The sequence below is a fragment of the Erigeron canadensis genome, chromosome 8 (assembly GCF_010389155.1).
Source record: "Erigeron canadensis isolate Cc75 chromosome 8, C_canadensis_v1, whole genome shotgun sequence".
Taxonomy (NCBI): domain Eukaryota; kingdom Viridiplantae; phylum Streptophyta; class Magnoliopsida; order Asterales; family Asteraceae; genus Erigeron; species Erigeron canadensis.
In genome coordinates, this window is record NC_057768.1 from 19,113,204 (window position 1) to 19,130,671 (window position 17,468).

The following is a 17,468-nucleotide window of genomic DNA, read 5'->3' on the forward strand; positions in this document are numbered from 1 at the left end:
TGTGGCGACGGCGGCGGTGCTGTGATGATGAATGCAAAATTAATTGATGTAAAATGAGTTATATGGTTATTTAGGGGTTGGAGGATCGATGTATATTATTTTATCAAGAGTATTATAGGTATATTAGATTGATACGTAAATTAGTGAATAAAGAAAAAAGAGTAATATGGTCATTTCAAAATTTGAATTGCTAAAAGAGGATGGGGTAGTTAAATATATAAGAGTAAAAATGAGTTTAAATATATGTAGAAAAAAAATGATATGATGTAGATATAAAACAAATAAGAAAATAAAAAGAGATTTAAGTGAATTCTCCACATACCTAATCTTCATATGTAATAAACATAGGGATTTCAAGTTTAATACATCATTATGAATATATGAAAGAATTAAGAGATCGTAAAATTTTAAAGCTTGTAATTATATTTACTAATCTATTAATAGCTTTATTTGCATTTAAGAGTTTCCATAAAGCAAAAAAAATTAATAATAATTAATAATTTATTTAAATTCATATCTATACAACTATATAAAGCAAATTGTCTTCCCTTTTCTGAAATGATCATATTACCCTTCTTATTTATTCACTAATTTAAACATATTTACCTATATACCTATAATACCCTTAATAAAATAAACTACAACATACATTCTCCAATCTTTAAATAACCATATTAACCCTTACCGCCGCACATTATCGCCACAATTGTCGCAGCCATATCTTTGTATTTACCACCATCACCGTTGCATCACACGGACACCCCGTCTCATAAAACAACATAATGGTTAGCACATACATAATTTAACCTTTACTTGATTATATGACACTTCTTATACGGATGTAAACCGGAGCCATATATCATCTAACTCGTCTAATCTCCAATAATACTCACCTCGGGTTCAACAACGATTCTCATAAGTCCTTAGTACCTAGAAATCATTATATACATATTACGACAAACTATAGGCAACATATATAACATCACATACAAGATTAACAAGCTCTTATTAATTACCCCTCTTATCTCACTTAACCTTGCTATATCGATACTACTTTGTTAATAATGCATCTCCAAGATTAACAAGCCTTTTTACCAATATCAATATTAATACTAGTTGATAACTATTTAAGCTGATAAAATCATAAGTTAACTTTCTTTTATCTACCAATGGGTTAAAACCCCAGTGGCATTCTGAAATCCTGTAATAATGATTGGATCCTGGGAAATCAGGGTTCAAGTCTGAGCATACGAGGTTTTACCTCCAATTTAACGTTGTGTCTTCTGTAGCGGTTAAATTGGTGGGTTTTCCCTCCCCTGTGGTCCCTGACTACGTGGATCAGTCGCTAGTGACTACCTGCCCATATGGATGTAACGGCTAGCCGTCCCGTGACACAAACGTTAAAAAAAAAAACTTTCTTTTATCTAGAAATCCATCTTTTACATAATCAAATTCATAATTTCATATACCTCAAAATCACCCCTCTACAAAAAAAAAAAAAAACAAAAAAAACAAAAACAAAAAAATCTTTCTTTTCCCATTTTATTTCTATACTAAAGATAATGATAATTTAATAATAATAATAATATCACTAAGAGTTCATACATATGTACATTCTATATAATCACTTAAAAATATGATTTATATATATAAGTAAAATACCTTAAATTTTGAGATGTTACATTATTATTAATATAATTAAAAACATTGAATCCAAATGATTGATTTGTTTTTAAAAATAATATTAAAGTATCAACATGTGATCTATTTAAGCTTAGATGGGGACTATCCATGTAAATCTACTTTTGCCCCAATTGATATTAATATATAGTTAAAATAAAAACTTATTATATCGCTCGTCCACCTTTTATGATCATATCAACTATGTTTTATATCCGTTACAATTCGTAGTTATATAAGTTCTTTGTATAAATCAAGTTATATAAACATGATCGAGTTAGTTCGACAATGAAAATATTATTAGTTTGCATGTGTATATCGGTTACGTGGCCACCTATTCAAGAAGCAGCTATTTTAGTATTCGTCATATGCGTAGTAGTTATATAATTCCAAGTGGGGTGAATTGAATATGCATCTTTGAGAAGCATTTGTCTTTACGTATTGATTCCTGGATTATATTATATTATTTTTTTAGTATAATGACGAAAGCTGTGGAATCTCAATGGACACTAGCGTCTCTTTCACTGGATCGCCACTACTAGAATCTCGCCTACGTAATCGTTTTTAGATGAAAATGATATCCTTTTTCTAAATTTATTTTGAAAAATCTTTTCAAAATGATATTTGACATGATTCTAAATATGACGTAGGATGATCGACTCTTTTTATTAGTAAAAATGTATTTATTATTTATAGGATTAGTTGAACAAAATTGTGAATAAAATTTAGCAAATCAATCAAAGATAGTATAAATGTAAATTCAAATAAAAATTTAACAGTTCATCATTGGAATATTATATCTTGCACAATTATCACAGACTACTATATAACATACATTTGCGGTGGAACCTTTAGTTGCATAGTTTCACCGAATATAACTCGTAACACATGTTTAGTTGACGTACGCTGCGACGATAACTCATTTAATTGGTGTTATTAGTTTTGAACCTTTAGGTACTTTATTTGATACTCAAATCATATATAATGTAAAATCAATTAGTTACAATAAACTAAAACCAATTAAAGAAAACTAAAGACCTAAAGTAATACTATAAGTTTAAAGTCAACATAACAATATATGTAAACTAAATTTCAAATAAAATTTAACGTTATAGCATATTGTAATATAACTGTGTCTTTTACACAACTATCATAGACATCATCACCTTCAACACTTAAAACCATTTGTCCGTCAAAAGTTCTGAAAATAAAAGAGGAGGATGCAAAATTTGCTTTGTCCAATATTTAGTTTGTAATTTTGTATTATTCAATTTACAGTTAATGAATGAATATTCCTGTGGTTTATAAATGCTGACCCACCTGCATCTAGTGTAGGTTCCACCCAATATTTGGTCCGTGTAGAACACTAAGTCATACATTTTCATTTTCGTCCCACAAGGTTTGAACTTTTAACTTAATCGCTTTTTATTTTTCATCCAAAAAATCAACCTACACAATACACTAAAAAACTGAAAATGCCAAATAAATATTTAGAAGTTCAAAATTATGTTTTAAAGTGTTTCATTTAATAAACTAAGTTATGTATAATAACGAGTCGTTATAAGAAAAAGATGATAACTCATTACATTGGTATCCAATTCATCCACGTGTTGATCTTCTATTGGCTTATCAGATAAAATACTTAATCGTGTCATTCTAGTACAAGTGGTCTCTCATTGACTTGTCAGATCTTCTTTTAGCGAATTAGAATATGAACACGCACATGTAAAATAAACCACCAACCTGGAATGCTATGATCGTGCATAGTCGCATCATTTATCCTTGTCTTCATTCCAGGTTGATTTTCATTTTGGTTGTAATAGACACAGTTTGAGTCAATTGTCAAAACTCAGTCTTTTTAAGTGTTCCAAGCTGACTAGTAATCCCAAGCTAACTTCCGCTCCTAGCTTGATCTTATATCTTCATTCCTTAGTTTTGATTTGGATTGAATGCTATTAACATTGTTGATAAAGTTTGAAGAACACTAGCTTGATTCAATAAAATATATACATTAAGCATATGAAGAGTGATCTTCGTCAGATTATGATGCATAAGCTGACTCAGCTTAGAACTCAAGACATGTATTAATTAAAGTTTTGAATTAAAATCAAGAAACAAAAAATCGTTGGCAAGTCCTTTAAATTAAACCTAACATATAATCAGGGTGTAAAAAAAAGAACCTGAAAACAAAAAAATTTAAAAAACTAGACCGAACAACTTGATCTGAGACTGAAAAAACAGAGAACCGAGGAAACCGAAAACCAAAAAGCGGGTGTAAAACAATTTGGTTACAGTTTTAATTTTCATTACTCGCGTTTAACCGAAACAAATTGGATTTTGTTGTATGCCTACACATATGTATACACACATACATATGTATTACAAGAATACGTCATTTACATATATATTTAGCTAATTTATATACTTATTGCCTAAAATTATAACAACTTTACTTACTTTCATTCTAAGTTTATGATTAGCTTCAAACATTTTAATACGTAGTGTATGTTATTGATATAATTTAGTTTTGATGAAATGTTGAAACTTAAAATGTTAAATAAAGGCTATTTGCTTTATAATATAAATATAAGTATAGATTAGTAGGATCATATAATTGACAATTTAATTTAGAAAAAAAAAACCCCTTCTACACCGGGTGATCTGATAGGTATTCAATTGTGTATAGAAACTTATTGATGTAGTTAACAATGACTACTATACATAATAAACATTAATTAATAATGTAAATTGAATATTATAGTAAAAAATTTGAGCCATATATGTTAGTATAATTTTAATAAATAATTAAACCATGAATTTAACTGCAATTAAACGATTTTTTCGAGTAATCTATTTACGGGTAACCAAAATTAATGGTTCAATTTCGGGTAGAAAAAGAGATAACCAAACCCAAAAAAAGTTCGAAATTTCTAGTAACCGAATCGTTTGTGGTCCAAACACCACTAAATCTAAAAGTGGAAAAATAAGGTTTTGGTGATCAAATTGTAAATAAGTTAAAATTTAGGGGTGTGATGAAAAATTGAAGATTGTCATTAAAGCGGCGGAGGTGGTAACTAATGTTGATTGAATAAAATTTACGTGGCTTGCTTTGCTTCTCTGCTTGCAGCCATGTATTTGCTCTCTCTCTTGATTGTCGTTTTGGTATCTCCTTTGTTATCTGCTGCCACTTTTACCCATGGTAAACATTTCCATTTCCATTATTTCCATTATTAACAATCCCTTTTTTTATTGCCAATTTAAATGATTACAAATGATGTTTTTATTTCGATTTCGTAACTATATCTTAGAAAGTAATAAAGTTCATTTTTAGTTGAATTTGTTTTTAATCATCATTGTGTTTAATGTAACCATAGAATGATTTTTGCTATTGTGTGTATCATATATAGATGACTTGTACATAAATCGTAAAAAAATGAAAATTAAGTACATAGGAAAATGAGGTAGTTATCACACTTTCATGCACCAATTCCTTATTTTATTATTATGTTATGTTATAGGTGATTGCAAAAAGTGTTTTTGATAATTTAAAATGGTAGAATAAAAACTTACATTGGGTTGAATCTGATGAAGGTGTAAAGAATGATTTGTTTCCTGAAATCTTGAGAGAAGAAGCAGTTGCAAGACTATATGAGCTCGGAAAGGTATATCACTGCAAACCCGATTTTCTACTTATAATTTCAATCCTCGACTGTTATAGAAAACCAAAGTTGATATATGCGAGTAATTAAATATGATTTACGGTATCGTTGTAAGTAGCTTGGACTAGTGGCGGAAATGAGATAACATATGATTTGAGTTGGTAATTGTTGACGAAATCTTTTTTATTTTGAATAACAGGTGAGTGATGCCGATGGCTATCTTGAGAGGACTTTTTTGAGCCCAGCATCTATTCGGGCAGGGAATCTTATCCGTATATGGATGGAGGATGCTGGTTTGACAACGTGAGATGGGAACTTTTTTATCGGTCTTGACTTGATGTTTTGAGTATCTTTAACTGAAACAGCCACTTTGACTTCCAGGTGGGTTGATGGATTAGGGAATGTGCATGGTCGGATACAACCACCAAATGCTAGCAACACGGCTCTTTTAATCGGTTCTCATTTGGTAAATCACTCACTCTATGATTGTCGTTAACAAGCTTCTAATGTTCTTTCAATAAATTAAATAAAACTACAATTTTTAATCTTTCGTGATGTTTCTTGCACTAAGTAGTTTTTTTCCCCCTATTAATAGGATACTGTTGTTGATGCTGGTATGTTTGATGGTGCGCTTGGTATAGTATCTGCTATATCGGCTTTAAAGGTGTTAAACGTCACAGGAAAGTCAAAGCAATTAAAACATCCAGTTGAAGTAAGCTCAATATTTGCAATATAAACTATAAAGTTCTTGAAAGTGATCAAGTCTATAATGTTTGTCATTCTTACACTAAACATAATACAGGTAATTGCATTTAGTGATGAAGAAGGAGTTAGATTTCAATCCACATTTCTAGGAAGTGCAGCTATTGCTGGTGTGCTACCAGTATCATCATTGCAAATACCTGACAAAAGGTATATGGCTTCCTCATTGTCTTGTATCCGATTAATTAAAATTTGAGTTTCAGTGAAACTTACAGAAATAGTATTCAGTGGTTTGACAGTGCAAAATGTTTTGAAGGACAACTTGATACACACAACTGGAGAAACCCTCAGCCAGCTCAAATATGAACCTGAGTCTGTTTTGGGTTATGTAGAGGTAAAGGAATTCAGTATTACTATTAATAACATGCATGTTGAAACTTTTATTAATCTTCTGATTCTTTATTAATGTTCCACTGGGAACATTTTATATATTCCTTTGTATGTAGCGAGAGGAGGATGTAGATGTAATTATGGATCTGTTTTCAACCATGGCTACTCTAGTAGTGTTTTAAGCTGATAACATAATTAATTTTTGTTTAAATGTGCAGGTTCATATCGAACAGGGACCTGTACTGGAATCTGTAGGCCTTCCTCTTGCTGTGGTAAAAGGCATTGCTGGACAGTCACGGTTAAAGGTATATCTGTCATTAGCATCTTCATCGTTCATACTTGATCGTGCAACTTATCATTGAGCAGCTCAACTCAACTAATATGATTTGACCTAGTTTCATAAAAAATAAGAAATTAATTAATAAATCAGTGTTCCAATATAGCTTTCATAATCATACTTCGTAGTATATAATTATTCAATAATCAACACATTTCAAGAAGCAAAGGACAAAAATGCGGGTTCAAACAACCATCTGACCCGTCCTTTTTTGACCAAAACTTCCCATTATGAAGCCAACTACCACTTTTGGCACCTCTTATATATGTGCATGCCCTTCATATTGCAGGTAGTTGTGAAAGGATCACAAGGACATGCAGGAACAGTTCCCATGTCTATGCGCCAAGACCCAATGGTTGCTGCCGCCGAGTTAATTGTATCTTTAGAAAGCCTATGTAAACGTCCACAGGATTTTATATCAAGTGATGATCCCGATGGTCACTGCAATGCCTTTTCTATTACTTCTCTTGCAGGATCTCTTGTTTGTACTGTTGGTGAGATATCAACTTGGCCCAGTGCAAGTAATGTCATTCCAGGCCAGGTACACAATGCTCCTTGTGTATAAAGTAGAGTATCTGTTATTTCATTATTTACATATTTTAAATGTAAATAATGTTTGCAGGTAACATTTACTGTAGATATTCGTACCACAGATGATGTGGGAAGGGAGGCTATAATTTATGAACTGTCAAAACAGATGTATGCTATATGTGATCGTCGTTCTGTTTCTTGTTTAATGGAGCGCAAGGTGCATATTTCCACTTAGTCTTTCCTGTTATATTAAAGGTTGCAATATGGGTGGGTAAAGTAACGAATCAAAACAGATATGTGTTTGCTATGGTCCAGGTTTGGTTGTTCTAAGATTTTTTTGGGTAAAGGGGGAATTAAAAACATGATTATCCGACCCACTACCATCAAGGTAAGGAAACTTTGTTAAAATATTTGAGGGCAACAAAATTCAAACTTGGGAACTTCGAATCAAGTGCCAAGGGTGTTATAATATTTTAATCATTTAACAATGTGTCAGTTAACTAAGATTACAAAATTACATATTAAAACTCTGAATTTGAATAAACTCCGCACAAATTTGACCTTGTTCATGTGATCTATTAAATTGGAGTATATTTCAGTTAATTTTTATTGTAACTGTTTTGATCTATTAATGATCAAAGATAATCTGAATGACTGAATCTACACATTCTTTGCCTCATTGGTATACAAGTCATAACTGTCACCTCGATATTTTTTCTTAAAAGCACATACAAGTATTAATTTCTTATTATCACATGAATTTTGCTGCAGCATGATGCAAATGCTGTAGAATGTGATGCTGGATTAAATTCACAGCTAAAATCTGCGGCCTATGCTGCTTTAAGGCGCATGACTGGTGAGAATATTGGTGAGGTGCCAGTACTCATGAGTGGTGCAGGACATGATGCTATGGCCATGTCTCATTTGACGAAGGTTCGTTCTTCTATCTTATGTCTCTTGTTTGAATCACCATGCTCATGACTCCACTTACTGTCGGCTGTCCGGCTAATAGAGTCGTTAAATTGTATGCGTAGAAAGGATACTTTTGGCAATTTCAAATGATTCATGAAAGAATGTGTCGAAATATAATACTGTATATTATATCTCATAAGAGTTGAATCGAAATTTATTTAAAAGTGAAAGGGGAAGTGGGTGGAAAGTCTCTGATATGCTTTCCACAATTTCTGATTATCATTTTAACTTATATAATTTATACTAATATATTTACCACATCTGTTTTTCAGAGATATATTTTTTAAATAAAAATGGCAATGAAGGGCATGCGGGTCAACCCAATGTGACCCAGCCCGGTATAGGCTGTACTATACAATTCTCTGTTTTGACACATTACCTGAACGCCAAAAATGTCCACGTTGACACTTCTTAGAAAGGGATACATTGCAACCAATTTCTAGTTTTTGATTCATGCTTTCAAAGGGAACATTTTAGATAACATTTTGCAACATTTTAGGGTCAACACTGTCATTTAATTACATTTTCAAGGATAAAATTCCCTTTATTACTGTTTCTTTCACATTATCACTAAGGCTAATTTGAACTTTACCTACTTGTCGTGAAACTCTGAAAGTGTGACCCTAAGGTGTTAATTTTCAAGGTATGAAACTCCAATCTGGAAAATTTAATGAGTAGTAATATTTGTTTGGGTAACGAAAAACATCTGAACTCACTGGCCTCGTTTTGTTGGACAGGTTGGTATGCTATTTGTTCGTTGTCGTGGAGGAATTAGTCATTCCCCTGAAGAGCATGTATTAGAAGATGATATTTGGGCAGCTGGTTTGGCGATGCATACATTCATTGAGACTAACTTGTAGGTACTGAATCATTCCCCCTGTATGTAATTTCTCCCCATGTCAAAGTTAGGCATCAGTAAGCTAATGTCTTCAGTGTATATATGGAATATTTCATAAGGAAATACAGCAACGATTAGTTTTGTTGCTCTATTTATACATTCTTATTCCTATCGCAGCACTGTTTCTTTCATATGAGCTTTGTATAGTTTTGTCCAAAGTTTGCTGCCAGTGACCAAGTTTAACTGTAACTAGGGGCAGTAAATTAGTAAAGCCACTTTTCCCGACTCGTGAAAATCCCGTCTCAAGTCGAACCTTAATGACTTCGAGCTGAGTTTAAGCACAATTTTGTATAGCTCGTTTATTATATGAAGTTTTTTTGAAGTATTTAAATTTCAGTGATGTGGTAACTACAACATCATATACAAATACAAGGATATGTATTTCGATGTGTTCTTGGATCTCATTTTAGTGCAACCTAAGGATAATTTGGTTGTGTTGTAGATGTGATTTTGAAGCGCCTTAGTCTACTGGTTAAAAATTGTTTGGTAAGTACATGACAGTAATTTTAAGAAGCCCAAGATATATTTTTGTATGAAATCCAACTGATTTTTAGTTTTCTATGATTTTACTACAACATATTTGAGCTTTTAGAGATGATTATTCTACTCCAGAATGACTTGTCTAATTTTCTTGGATCGACTAGAAAAAGAAAATATATGAAAAAGGGAAACATTTGTAAGGATCGATGGCAACAAGCCAAAAAACACACAGTGCAGCGTTAATGTGTATAAAGTAAGAAAATGGTTGCATAAGTTAAAGGTATAGTTACTTTAGAAAAGTTTGTCTTGGTAAAATCAATATTGATATGTTTCTAATAATGGCAACTGTCAAATATAATTTGCGTCCCACCAATCAAAAGAGAAGTTTTTGCCATGACCATAATTAAAGGCTCCTACCATGAGCAACAAGGATTGACCTCATAGGTAAAACCTGGGTACCTCATCACTTATAAATCTTTATGACAATATATGATATGTTACAATGAATAATCGATCTTCTTGGGTTGCTGTAATATTCTTTATGCAGTATCTGACTGTTTTCAGCAATATGCATAGAAGTGAAAGTATTAATACTAGACTTCAAACATGAAAATAAAACTTGGGGAAGTTTTTACTCAATTGACCCAATATCCGTGTCAACATTTGAAAAGAACACCACATAGAAGGCATCACAAATGTAGCTTATTATGACAGGTTAAGCCGTTTTTATGTAAGCATAACTCTAATTAGGCGTAGGTCAACAATACTACCAAATTCTCAAAGCATGGTGAGAATGAGGGAGCGAGAATTTGGCTGTAGCAACGATGCCGTGAGAACGGCCCATTGACAAGGGCCTTTAGAAGCTTACATGTGAATCTGAATTAAGGAATTACGAAATATGAAGTTTCAACATTTTGGTCTTATAGCAGCGCCTTTAATGAGTAAACCTTTCTTCCAACCGCCGTCTTCGTATTCATACAAGAAAAACTCGACACATCCTTCCTTTTTTGCATCTACGGTAAACTCCCCTACTGGTATCTCAAACCACTTGCATCTCGGTTTTTCCATCAAGTTTTCTTTGTGTTCTTGTTTATTTCCGTCCGGTAGGGTGAGTTTGATATTGACTGGAACGTGCCACCCGTAAGCAGGGTCTTTCAGCATCGCCACAAATACAACCTCATACTTGATTCCTGGTGTTAGTTTGGCCGTCTCAATTTTCCCACAAACTTCTAACCAGCAAACATTTAACAATTCCGCAACATCTACCACTTCACTGTATATATAACAGAGTAAAAGTTTGTGTTGATCAAATAAGAAAAAGGAACGCGCCATAAAAAAGAGAAACAGGATGAAAGTCGCCCAAAGTGTATAAGGTTGGAGAAAAAGTTGTTTTGGCCAGCGGTTCAACCCAACCCAGCCATATTCAGCTCATGTAAAAGATAATGCAACTCGGTCTGTACAAATAGTCAAATATGATCTATTTTCAGCCTCAAATGGTTTTGTTTTTGTTACAACAGCCAGTTTTTGTGCTAAAGTAGATATCATAGTTGTTTTGATCAATATTGTTTATTGATTCTTGCCACCTTGTTTCTTTAATGCACTGCCAGTGCCAATAACGAGGGTCTTCTCCCCAGGTGATAAAGAGGTCCCTCGCAAACACCATGAAACAGTTTGCGTGCGACGCCTTGTCAACCCAGTACTTCTGCTTCAACAAAAAAATAAGATTAATGTATGTTAGGATTGACAAGAACAGACAAAAAAAATAACCGTGTAAAAGTAAATTACAACAGCACAATACTCATCAAGCTCATAATCTCTCCTAAAATGTATTTAACACATTGACTATTCATAGAACCCAAGAAAAGAAAGCGAAGTATTACTGGGTCAATATGTTATGATCCCACATAGGCCAAGTATGAGCCTGGTTGGTGGTTTATAAACGTAGGTGTCTCATGCTTCTTGAAGATAGCTTTTGAAAGTGAGTTCACACCTATGCGGTCAGCCAATTATCGGGTGGGTTTGTATCACAATACAGACTGATCTCATTTTTACCTGTTACCCAACCTATCTTTTTGTTCCACATTCTCTATTCGCTTGATCTAGCAATTTAGCTACACCAATGTTAATTAACATTATGAATTCTTTAGTACATCCTTGGAAGAAGTCTATCACCAACAAAAACGAATAATTTCAAACAGAAAATGGACAACACATGAAAACGGCAGAAACTAAGATAGAGATCAGAGCTACCTTTTTCTTTTTGTTCAAGAAGACACCAGCATAGAGCTGGTCAATTGAGGACTTATACACCGAAGAATCTGCATCCTTTAGAATGGCTTCATAGTCATGAGGTAAGTTGTTCAACCGCGAACTTGTAGTTATAGCCGTTGTGTTTGCACTCTGTTGTTGTGTATCTGCTTCTTGTGATAATCCGGATCCCATGTTTTATTGAATTACGAGTACCACTAAATGCTAAATTACTCTATAGAAACCCATATTTATAGAGCATAAAGTTTCTTTTTGTCACAATCATGTTGGCAAAAATTTGTATTCTAATCCTCAAGGAATTGGATACCATGGGTCACTGTCCCCTAAGGAATTGGAATCTCATGCTTGGCAACCATACTTTACAGCTAAACTTACAATATACAATCTTATAGGCATAACCTATATATCGATGGAGTAAGGTTGGCCGTTCTTGGTTGAAGAGGAATGTACCCCATAAGAGAAGCATATTTTGTGCATTGTTCTCTTTGTAATAAAGATGTTCAAAATGACATCGTGCTTGGATTGGGAGTGGTCATAGCGTAACCCTTCTTATTCTATAAGAGCGGTTGGTTAGATCCTGTCGGTTTTTAATGACCAGCCAGTTTGTTTCTTTCATAAATTGGTGAATGATTTTGTGTTCAACTAACTGAAATTGGAAAGATGAGAAATGGAACCGAAACAACCAATTAAGTCATTAGCTACATTGTGTGGTAGCAACGCTTGTGTTAGCAGCTTCCATCTACTTAATATGGAAGGAAAGGAACGCGAGGCTTTTTAAGCAACAGTAAAGATCGAGAGATAACATTTTGGTCACAAGAAAAGATTATCCATTCGCTTTTTGGTCACGTTGACCCATGTTTCCGCGTCACAATATGACTTGTAAAATTGGTCAACGACTCAACATGACCAACAAGTGAACACTTTGACTTTTCAAAGGAGGTTTCAAGTTCATATTTCGGAAAACCTCAATTCTTAAATGGTCAAGTATTTATACCAGACATAAACATAAACATAAACATGGGAAAACATTTGGACTACGCATAACCTTTATCTTCTCATGGCACCTAGCTGGAATCATAGCATTCAAAAATGATTTGCTTCTTTAAAAACAAAAATGATTGTCTTTAATGGAGTTCCTAGCTCAAAAGACTTCCATAAATGCTAAGATTAGTCTTATGTGACAAGATTAGAAACAATGCCTTCAAGATAAAGTTAGTAAAGTAAAAGTCCAAGATGTTGGTACTTGTTTAATTCCACTCCATGGAAATGACATCTTTTTGGCAACAAAACAGGCTTGAACCACTAGCCCAAAGTTCGAATTTGGCTCATAGTTGGCTTATAGGGAACAAACCAGCACTATTTAATCCTATTCTAGGTTCCAATAACCAAACAGGTTACGCATAACAGATATCCAGGTGACCCACAAACCAAGACTTTGTGGGCTCGGTCTCCTAATGCAACAAATCTGTAATAAAAGTGTGAATATTTGCCTTGCCCTTTTTAAGTTTTTTATTCGACGTTCCAATATTTTCAAATGTGTGGTTCCTTTTCGGTACTTGTTGGATCAGTTCTGTACAGGTGTATGTAACGCATACTTGTGTGTGCATAGGATAATGGGAAGTGGCGTGTGCAAATAACTTGGCACAATGTTTTAACTAAATAGAAAATTCAACTTAGAATAGTACATATTTTCTGGGCAAAAGAAAGAAATCTATCAGCTGATCAGCCTGTTGTAGTGGCTCCAGGGTTGACTGCAGACTCTATATCTTCAGCAGTCACTGGTTTATGCAACTGTATATAAAGATCTTGTGTAAGTATGACATACCATACAGATTAACCAGAGTTGATACAATGGCATATTCAAATATGTAAAGCTAGAAGAACCTGAAACAAGATCCTAAATTAAAAACTTAGAAGTCGAGTTTTTGTAAAAGGTCTTCGTTTGTCTGATTTGAATTTTAATATTCAGCTTTTGTAAATTGATAAGATGAATGGAACTCCAAAGGTATATTTGAGAGATTCTTCATGAAAAGGATGAGTGAGTAATGATGATGTCAATTTGTAAAAAAGATATAATGATTTAGATGAATGTTTAAAGATAAAGCGACCATATGACCAATAACTATGGGAAGGATGCAAACAATGAAAAAATCCTTTTATATAATCAGAAATCAAATAAGAACTTACTGCTTTGGCAACATCAAACCAATGAAACGCACGCAAGAAAGGATCTTCTTTTGATGGAAGATCATCATGATTCCATAATGTAATATTTTGAAACTTTGCTTTCATCTTCCAAGCATTAGTATCACAAGTTTTTCTCTTTGCAGACGTGTTCTTTCCTATGACAAATCCTGCGTTATTTTAGACGACTTTGGGTCAAAACTCAAAACAAACTTGCTAGTTCGGCTGTCTTCTACATAATGATGATAAACAATATAAAATCAGTGTTTGGCAATGACAGCTACTTGAGCATGCTTCATCTACAACATTGTATCTAAACACATGTGTTGCATGGGAAGCTTAACAGAAGCAAACTGCATAGATTCTAAGCACAACTTACTTTGGTTTAATCATCTTTCGTATCTCGTTTGAAGATTATTACACCTCTTTATTGGCAAAGGCGGAAAATGATTTTGATTGTTACTTTATGTTATCATCCATGAACAGTCATTCCAATTCAAATTTGTCTTCAACAATGTTAGAAATATCACCAGTGACAACTTATATAATACCCCTCCTTCCAAAAGACATATTTAACCCTATGTCTAAGGAAATCTATAATCACGTAATTCACTTACTTGAGAATAGTCCTAACTCCTAAATTTCCAAAAATTAGCTACCTTTAGCTAACCTAAATAATACCAAAGGGGCTACCACTGAAACATCAAAAACTATGTTTCCTTAAAAGTTTAAGGAGCTCCATACCATGGGCATGTTTTAGGCAAAAGCAGTTGGAGGTGGTGCTTAGTTTTAAGTAGCTTAGGGTACGTTTAGTTTAAAAAAACTCCCTTGTTTTCCATTTTCATTTTCCAAGAAAACATGGAAAACAGGAAACGCGTTCAAATTGTAATTTTTTAGAAAAGTTTTCCTAGAAAATGAAAATTCCCTTTTCCAACTTTTGCACTAAAATTAGAAAACTCTGTTTTTCAGTTTTTGTTTTCACTTTTCTATTTTCTAAACCTTTTATAAACCTAAAATTAGAAAACAAGTGAATTTGAACATGTTTTCTAGTTTTCTAAAATGGAAAAATGAAAACCCCATCTTTTATTTTGAACGCGTTTTCAAAATTTTCAAGGGTTTTTTAGAAATGAAAACCTTTTCATTTTCTAGAAAACTAAAAATGGAAAACTTAAAAACATTTTCTCCAACTAAACGCGCCCTTACAATTTGGGGTCTCTTTCTTTTTCTGAAGAGATTTTATGTAGAGCCTAAAAGAGAAAGAGAGAGAGAAAGAGAAAGCTCGGAAAATGTTTTCAAAACACACCCATATGGCGGGGAGCCATATAAATTGTGTATTTACTTATGATAAGCATATTGGTCATATTAATAGTAAGTAAGTAACACGAAATACCGTCTTTCACGGGTTAAGGGTCCTAATACCGTCTATGATGGTGTATAGGGAGGTTAACATATACACAGTTTTGCTCGTAGACAGTGACTCCTGCCTAAGGTGAAAAGGTTCTATCTAAGGTAGAAGAATATTACAGTATAATGGGTAAGTAAGTACCGGAATAACCGTTATGTAGGGACATGGTAGTGCCTTGTAATTTCCTTCCTCTGAAATAAGCCTCCATTACATCTAACCCATCCACCTCGATACCTTTTTTTTTTCCACCCAAATATAAATATAAATATTATTAGTAAAGTATAAAACTGTAATTTACCACCAATCAATTATTTTCCAATTAAAAAAAATGGGGAACGAAAAAGGGAAAGGAAATACCAATGGATTTAGGTTTAAAGTAATGAGAAACAGGGGAAGGTCCATTATACTTGATGCAGCAAGGCACCTGATGTATCTCCTCCTCTTTTCTCTCATCCCCGGTTGTCCCCAGTAGTAGGTGGATCAGTTGATCATCGCTTTCCTTTCCTCCACCACCCTCCATTTCCTTTTTCTCTCTCTCTCTTTTTTTTTTTTAATAATAGAATAGAATACAATTTGGCGGCCTTTCCACTAAAATCACCTCCGTCGCGCCTTTCTTTCTTTTCTAATTACCTTTTTCCCGCCCTAAAAATCCTATCACTTAAACATCCCCTCTTCCTCACCACACCACGTCACCTATTCATTACACATCTCTTTTCCTTTTCTTCTTTTCCTTCTTTAAATTTTTTCTTTTTTAAAGTGAATTTCGCTGGGAATTTCGTGGCAGTGGGATGTTTAACATGTGTTGTTCTAACCAGATTCGCACTAGAGATTTCCCTCGAATTAGAAATGTCTTTCTCAAATACCCGATGAGGGAAAACCCCTACTAATCCGCTCGCTAATCAACCCGGATTCAACACAAGTCGCTTAATTAAAAACTTAAACCCAAAACTTATATAGAAATATATATGTAATTTGTTGTCGATGCATTATAACTTGACATGGAGATAACAAGATACTTGTATGATGAACATTAATATATAAAACCGATTAAGATAATAAAAAAGTAAAAAAATAATTACCATAAATCAATACTAGATATACAATTAAAAATATAAAATAGGATACAATCGATCATTTTTCACATTAATTAAAAAATATAAAGTTAGAAAAGTAATATGAATAAAAAGAGATGATATATGGCCTAATATAAGATACAGTTTTTAAAAGAAAAGAAAATTATTATGACATCATATTTATGTAGAAAATAATTTTATAAAAATATTATCATGTCACATAAGAAAAAAACTTATAAGAACAATTTTGTTTTATATATACAAAAGAAAAGATATTTTAATGTTTCCAATTAAATAAAACATAGAAACAAAACAATACACATTTTTATTAAAAAATTTATTAATAAAATAAAACATTACATTAATAAAAAAAACATTCATTAAAAAAATTACATTAATTAAAAACATTACGTTAATTTTTAAAAAACATTACATTGGAAAAAAAATACATTAATAAAAAAAATACTAGAAAAACTTTACATCATATAATTAAAGGAAACATTACATACAATTAAAAGACATTAGGTTAATAAATAAAATTTATACTAACGTTGACAGTAGTTTGCCTCTTTGTTGACTTAATTTTGACGATTTGTTTACTTTTTTTTTTGAGTAATTGGTTGTCTCTTCATCGTCATTATTATCTATAAATCTTTATAAAACATATTTAATTTTTATTTTTGGTAATTAACCATTTTTTTCAGTATTCTCATAATACCCCTTAAATATATATTTTTTTCATATTAAAATCCCCATATTTAAACATAAAACCCTTATATACCCTCATTTCTCTCATTCCCTCTAATCATAACAGATTTTCATTGACCTTCTATGTTTAATCATCCTCCTCTGTCGCCCTCTTTCTCCACCGCCTCCCTCGATCTCCACC

At 32.7% G+C, this 17,468-nt stretch overlaps 3 protein-coding genes across 4 annotated transcripts; 1 reads left to right on the top strand and 2 right to left on the bottom strand.

The window, feature by feature from the left end:
- The first annotated feature begins 4,769 nt into the window (after positions 1-4,769).
- On the top strand, positions 4,770-9,300 carry LOC122579607 (allantoate deiminase 2). Its single transcript, XM_043751807.1, has 12 exons — positions 4,770-4,879; positions 5,272-5,342; positions 5,539-5,642; positions 5,721-5,805; positions 5,935-6,051; positions 6,142-6,251; positions 6,330-6,435; positions 6,650-6,736; positions 7,058-7,309; positions 7,391-7,516; positions 8,071-8,232; positions 9,009-9,300. Exons 1-12 carry the CDS (start codon positions 4,810-4,812, stop codon positions 9,129-9,131), a joined length of 1,413 nt encoding a protein of 470 aa, XP_043607742.1. The 5' UTR covers positions 4,770-4,809; the 3' UTR covers positions 9,132-9,300.
- A 956-nt stretch (positions 9,301-10,256) lies between these two features.
- LOC122578969 (lectin-like) lies at positions 10,257-12,103 on the bottom strand. Of its 2 annotated transcripts, none has more exons than XM_043751042.1 (3): positions 11,900-12,103; positions 11,233-11,351; positions 10,257-10,922 (listed from the first exon to the last, which is right to left on the bottom strand). In XM_043751042.1, the coding sequence occupies exons 1-3, from the start codon at positions 12,089-12,091 to the stop codon at positions 10,556-10,558; spliced, it is 678 nt and encodes a 225-aa protein (XP_043606977.1). In that variant the 5' UTR covers positions 12,092-12,103; the 3' UTR covers positions 10,257-10,555. The 2 variants fall into 2 exon arrangements, with proteins under 2 accessions (XP_043606977.1, XP_043606976.1); XM_043751041.1 differs by having other exon boundaries at positions 11,233-11,354.
- Positions 12,104-13,408: 1,305 nt separating this feature from the next.
- Positions 13,409-16,118, bottom strand: LOC122580122 (uncharacterized protein C12B10.15c). The gene is made up of 4 exons (XM_043752393.1): positions 15,864-16,118; positions 15,648-15,740; positions 14,105-14,271; positions 13,409-13,708 (listed from the first exon to the last, which is right to left on the bottom strand). Exons 1-4 carry the CDS (start codon positions 16,024-16,026, stop codon positions 13,640-13,642), a joined length of 492 nt encoding a protein of 163 aa, XP_043608328.1. The 5' UTR covers positions 16,027-16,118; the 3' UTR covers positions 13,409-13,639.
- Between the last annotated feature and the right edge of the window lie 1,350 nt (positions 16,119-17,468).

Bases quoted from the DNA above. Each gene is read 5' to 3' on its own strand.
- LOC122578969 (XM_043751041.1), bottom strand. From the start codon at position 12,091: ATGGGATCCGGATTATCACAAGAAGCAGATACACAACAACAGAGTGCA. The intron at 11,355-11,899 runs GTAGCTCTGATC...TTTTTGTTGAAG, and splicing joins TCTTGAACAAAAAGAAAAAG to CAGAAGTACTGGGTTGACAA. The intron at 10,923-11,232 runs GTGGCAAGAATC...TTATATATACAG, and splicing joins CAGTGCATTAAAGAAACAAG to TGAAGTGGTAGATGTTGCGG.
- LOC122580122 (XM_043752393.1), bottom strand. From the start codon at position 16,026: ATGGAGGGTGGTGGAGGAAAGGAAAGCGATGATCAACTGATCCACCTA. The intron at 15,741-15,863 runs GTATTTCCTTTC...GAAAAAAAAAAG, and splicing joins CTTTAAACCTAAATCCATTG to GTATCGAGGTGGATGGGTTA. The intron at 14,272-15,647 runs GTACTTACTTAC...AAAATAACGCAG, and splicing joins CCTACATAACGGTTATTCCG to GATTTGTCATAGGAAAGAAC.
- LOC122579607 (XM_043751807.1), top strand. From the start codon at position 4,810: ATGTATTTGCTCTCTCTCTTGATTGTCGTTTTGGTATCTCCTTTGTTA. The intron at 5,343-5,538 runs GTATATCACTGC...TTTGAATAACAG, and splicing joins GACTATATGAGCTCGGAAAG to GTGAGTGATGCCGATGGCTA. The intron at 5,643-5,720 runs GTGAGATGGGAA...TTTGACTTCCAG, and splicing joins GAGGATGCTGGTTTGACAAC to GTGGGTTGATGGATTAGGGA.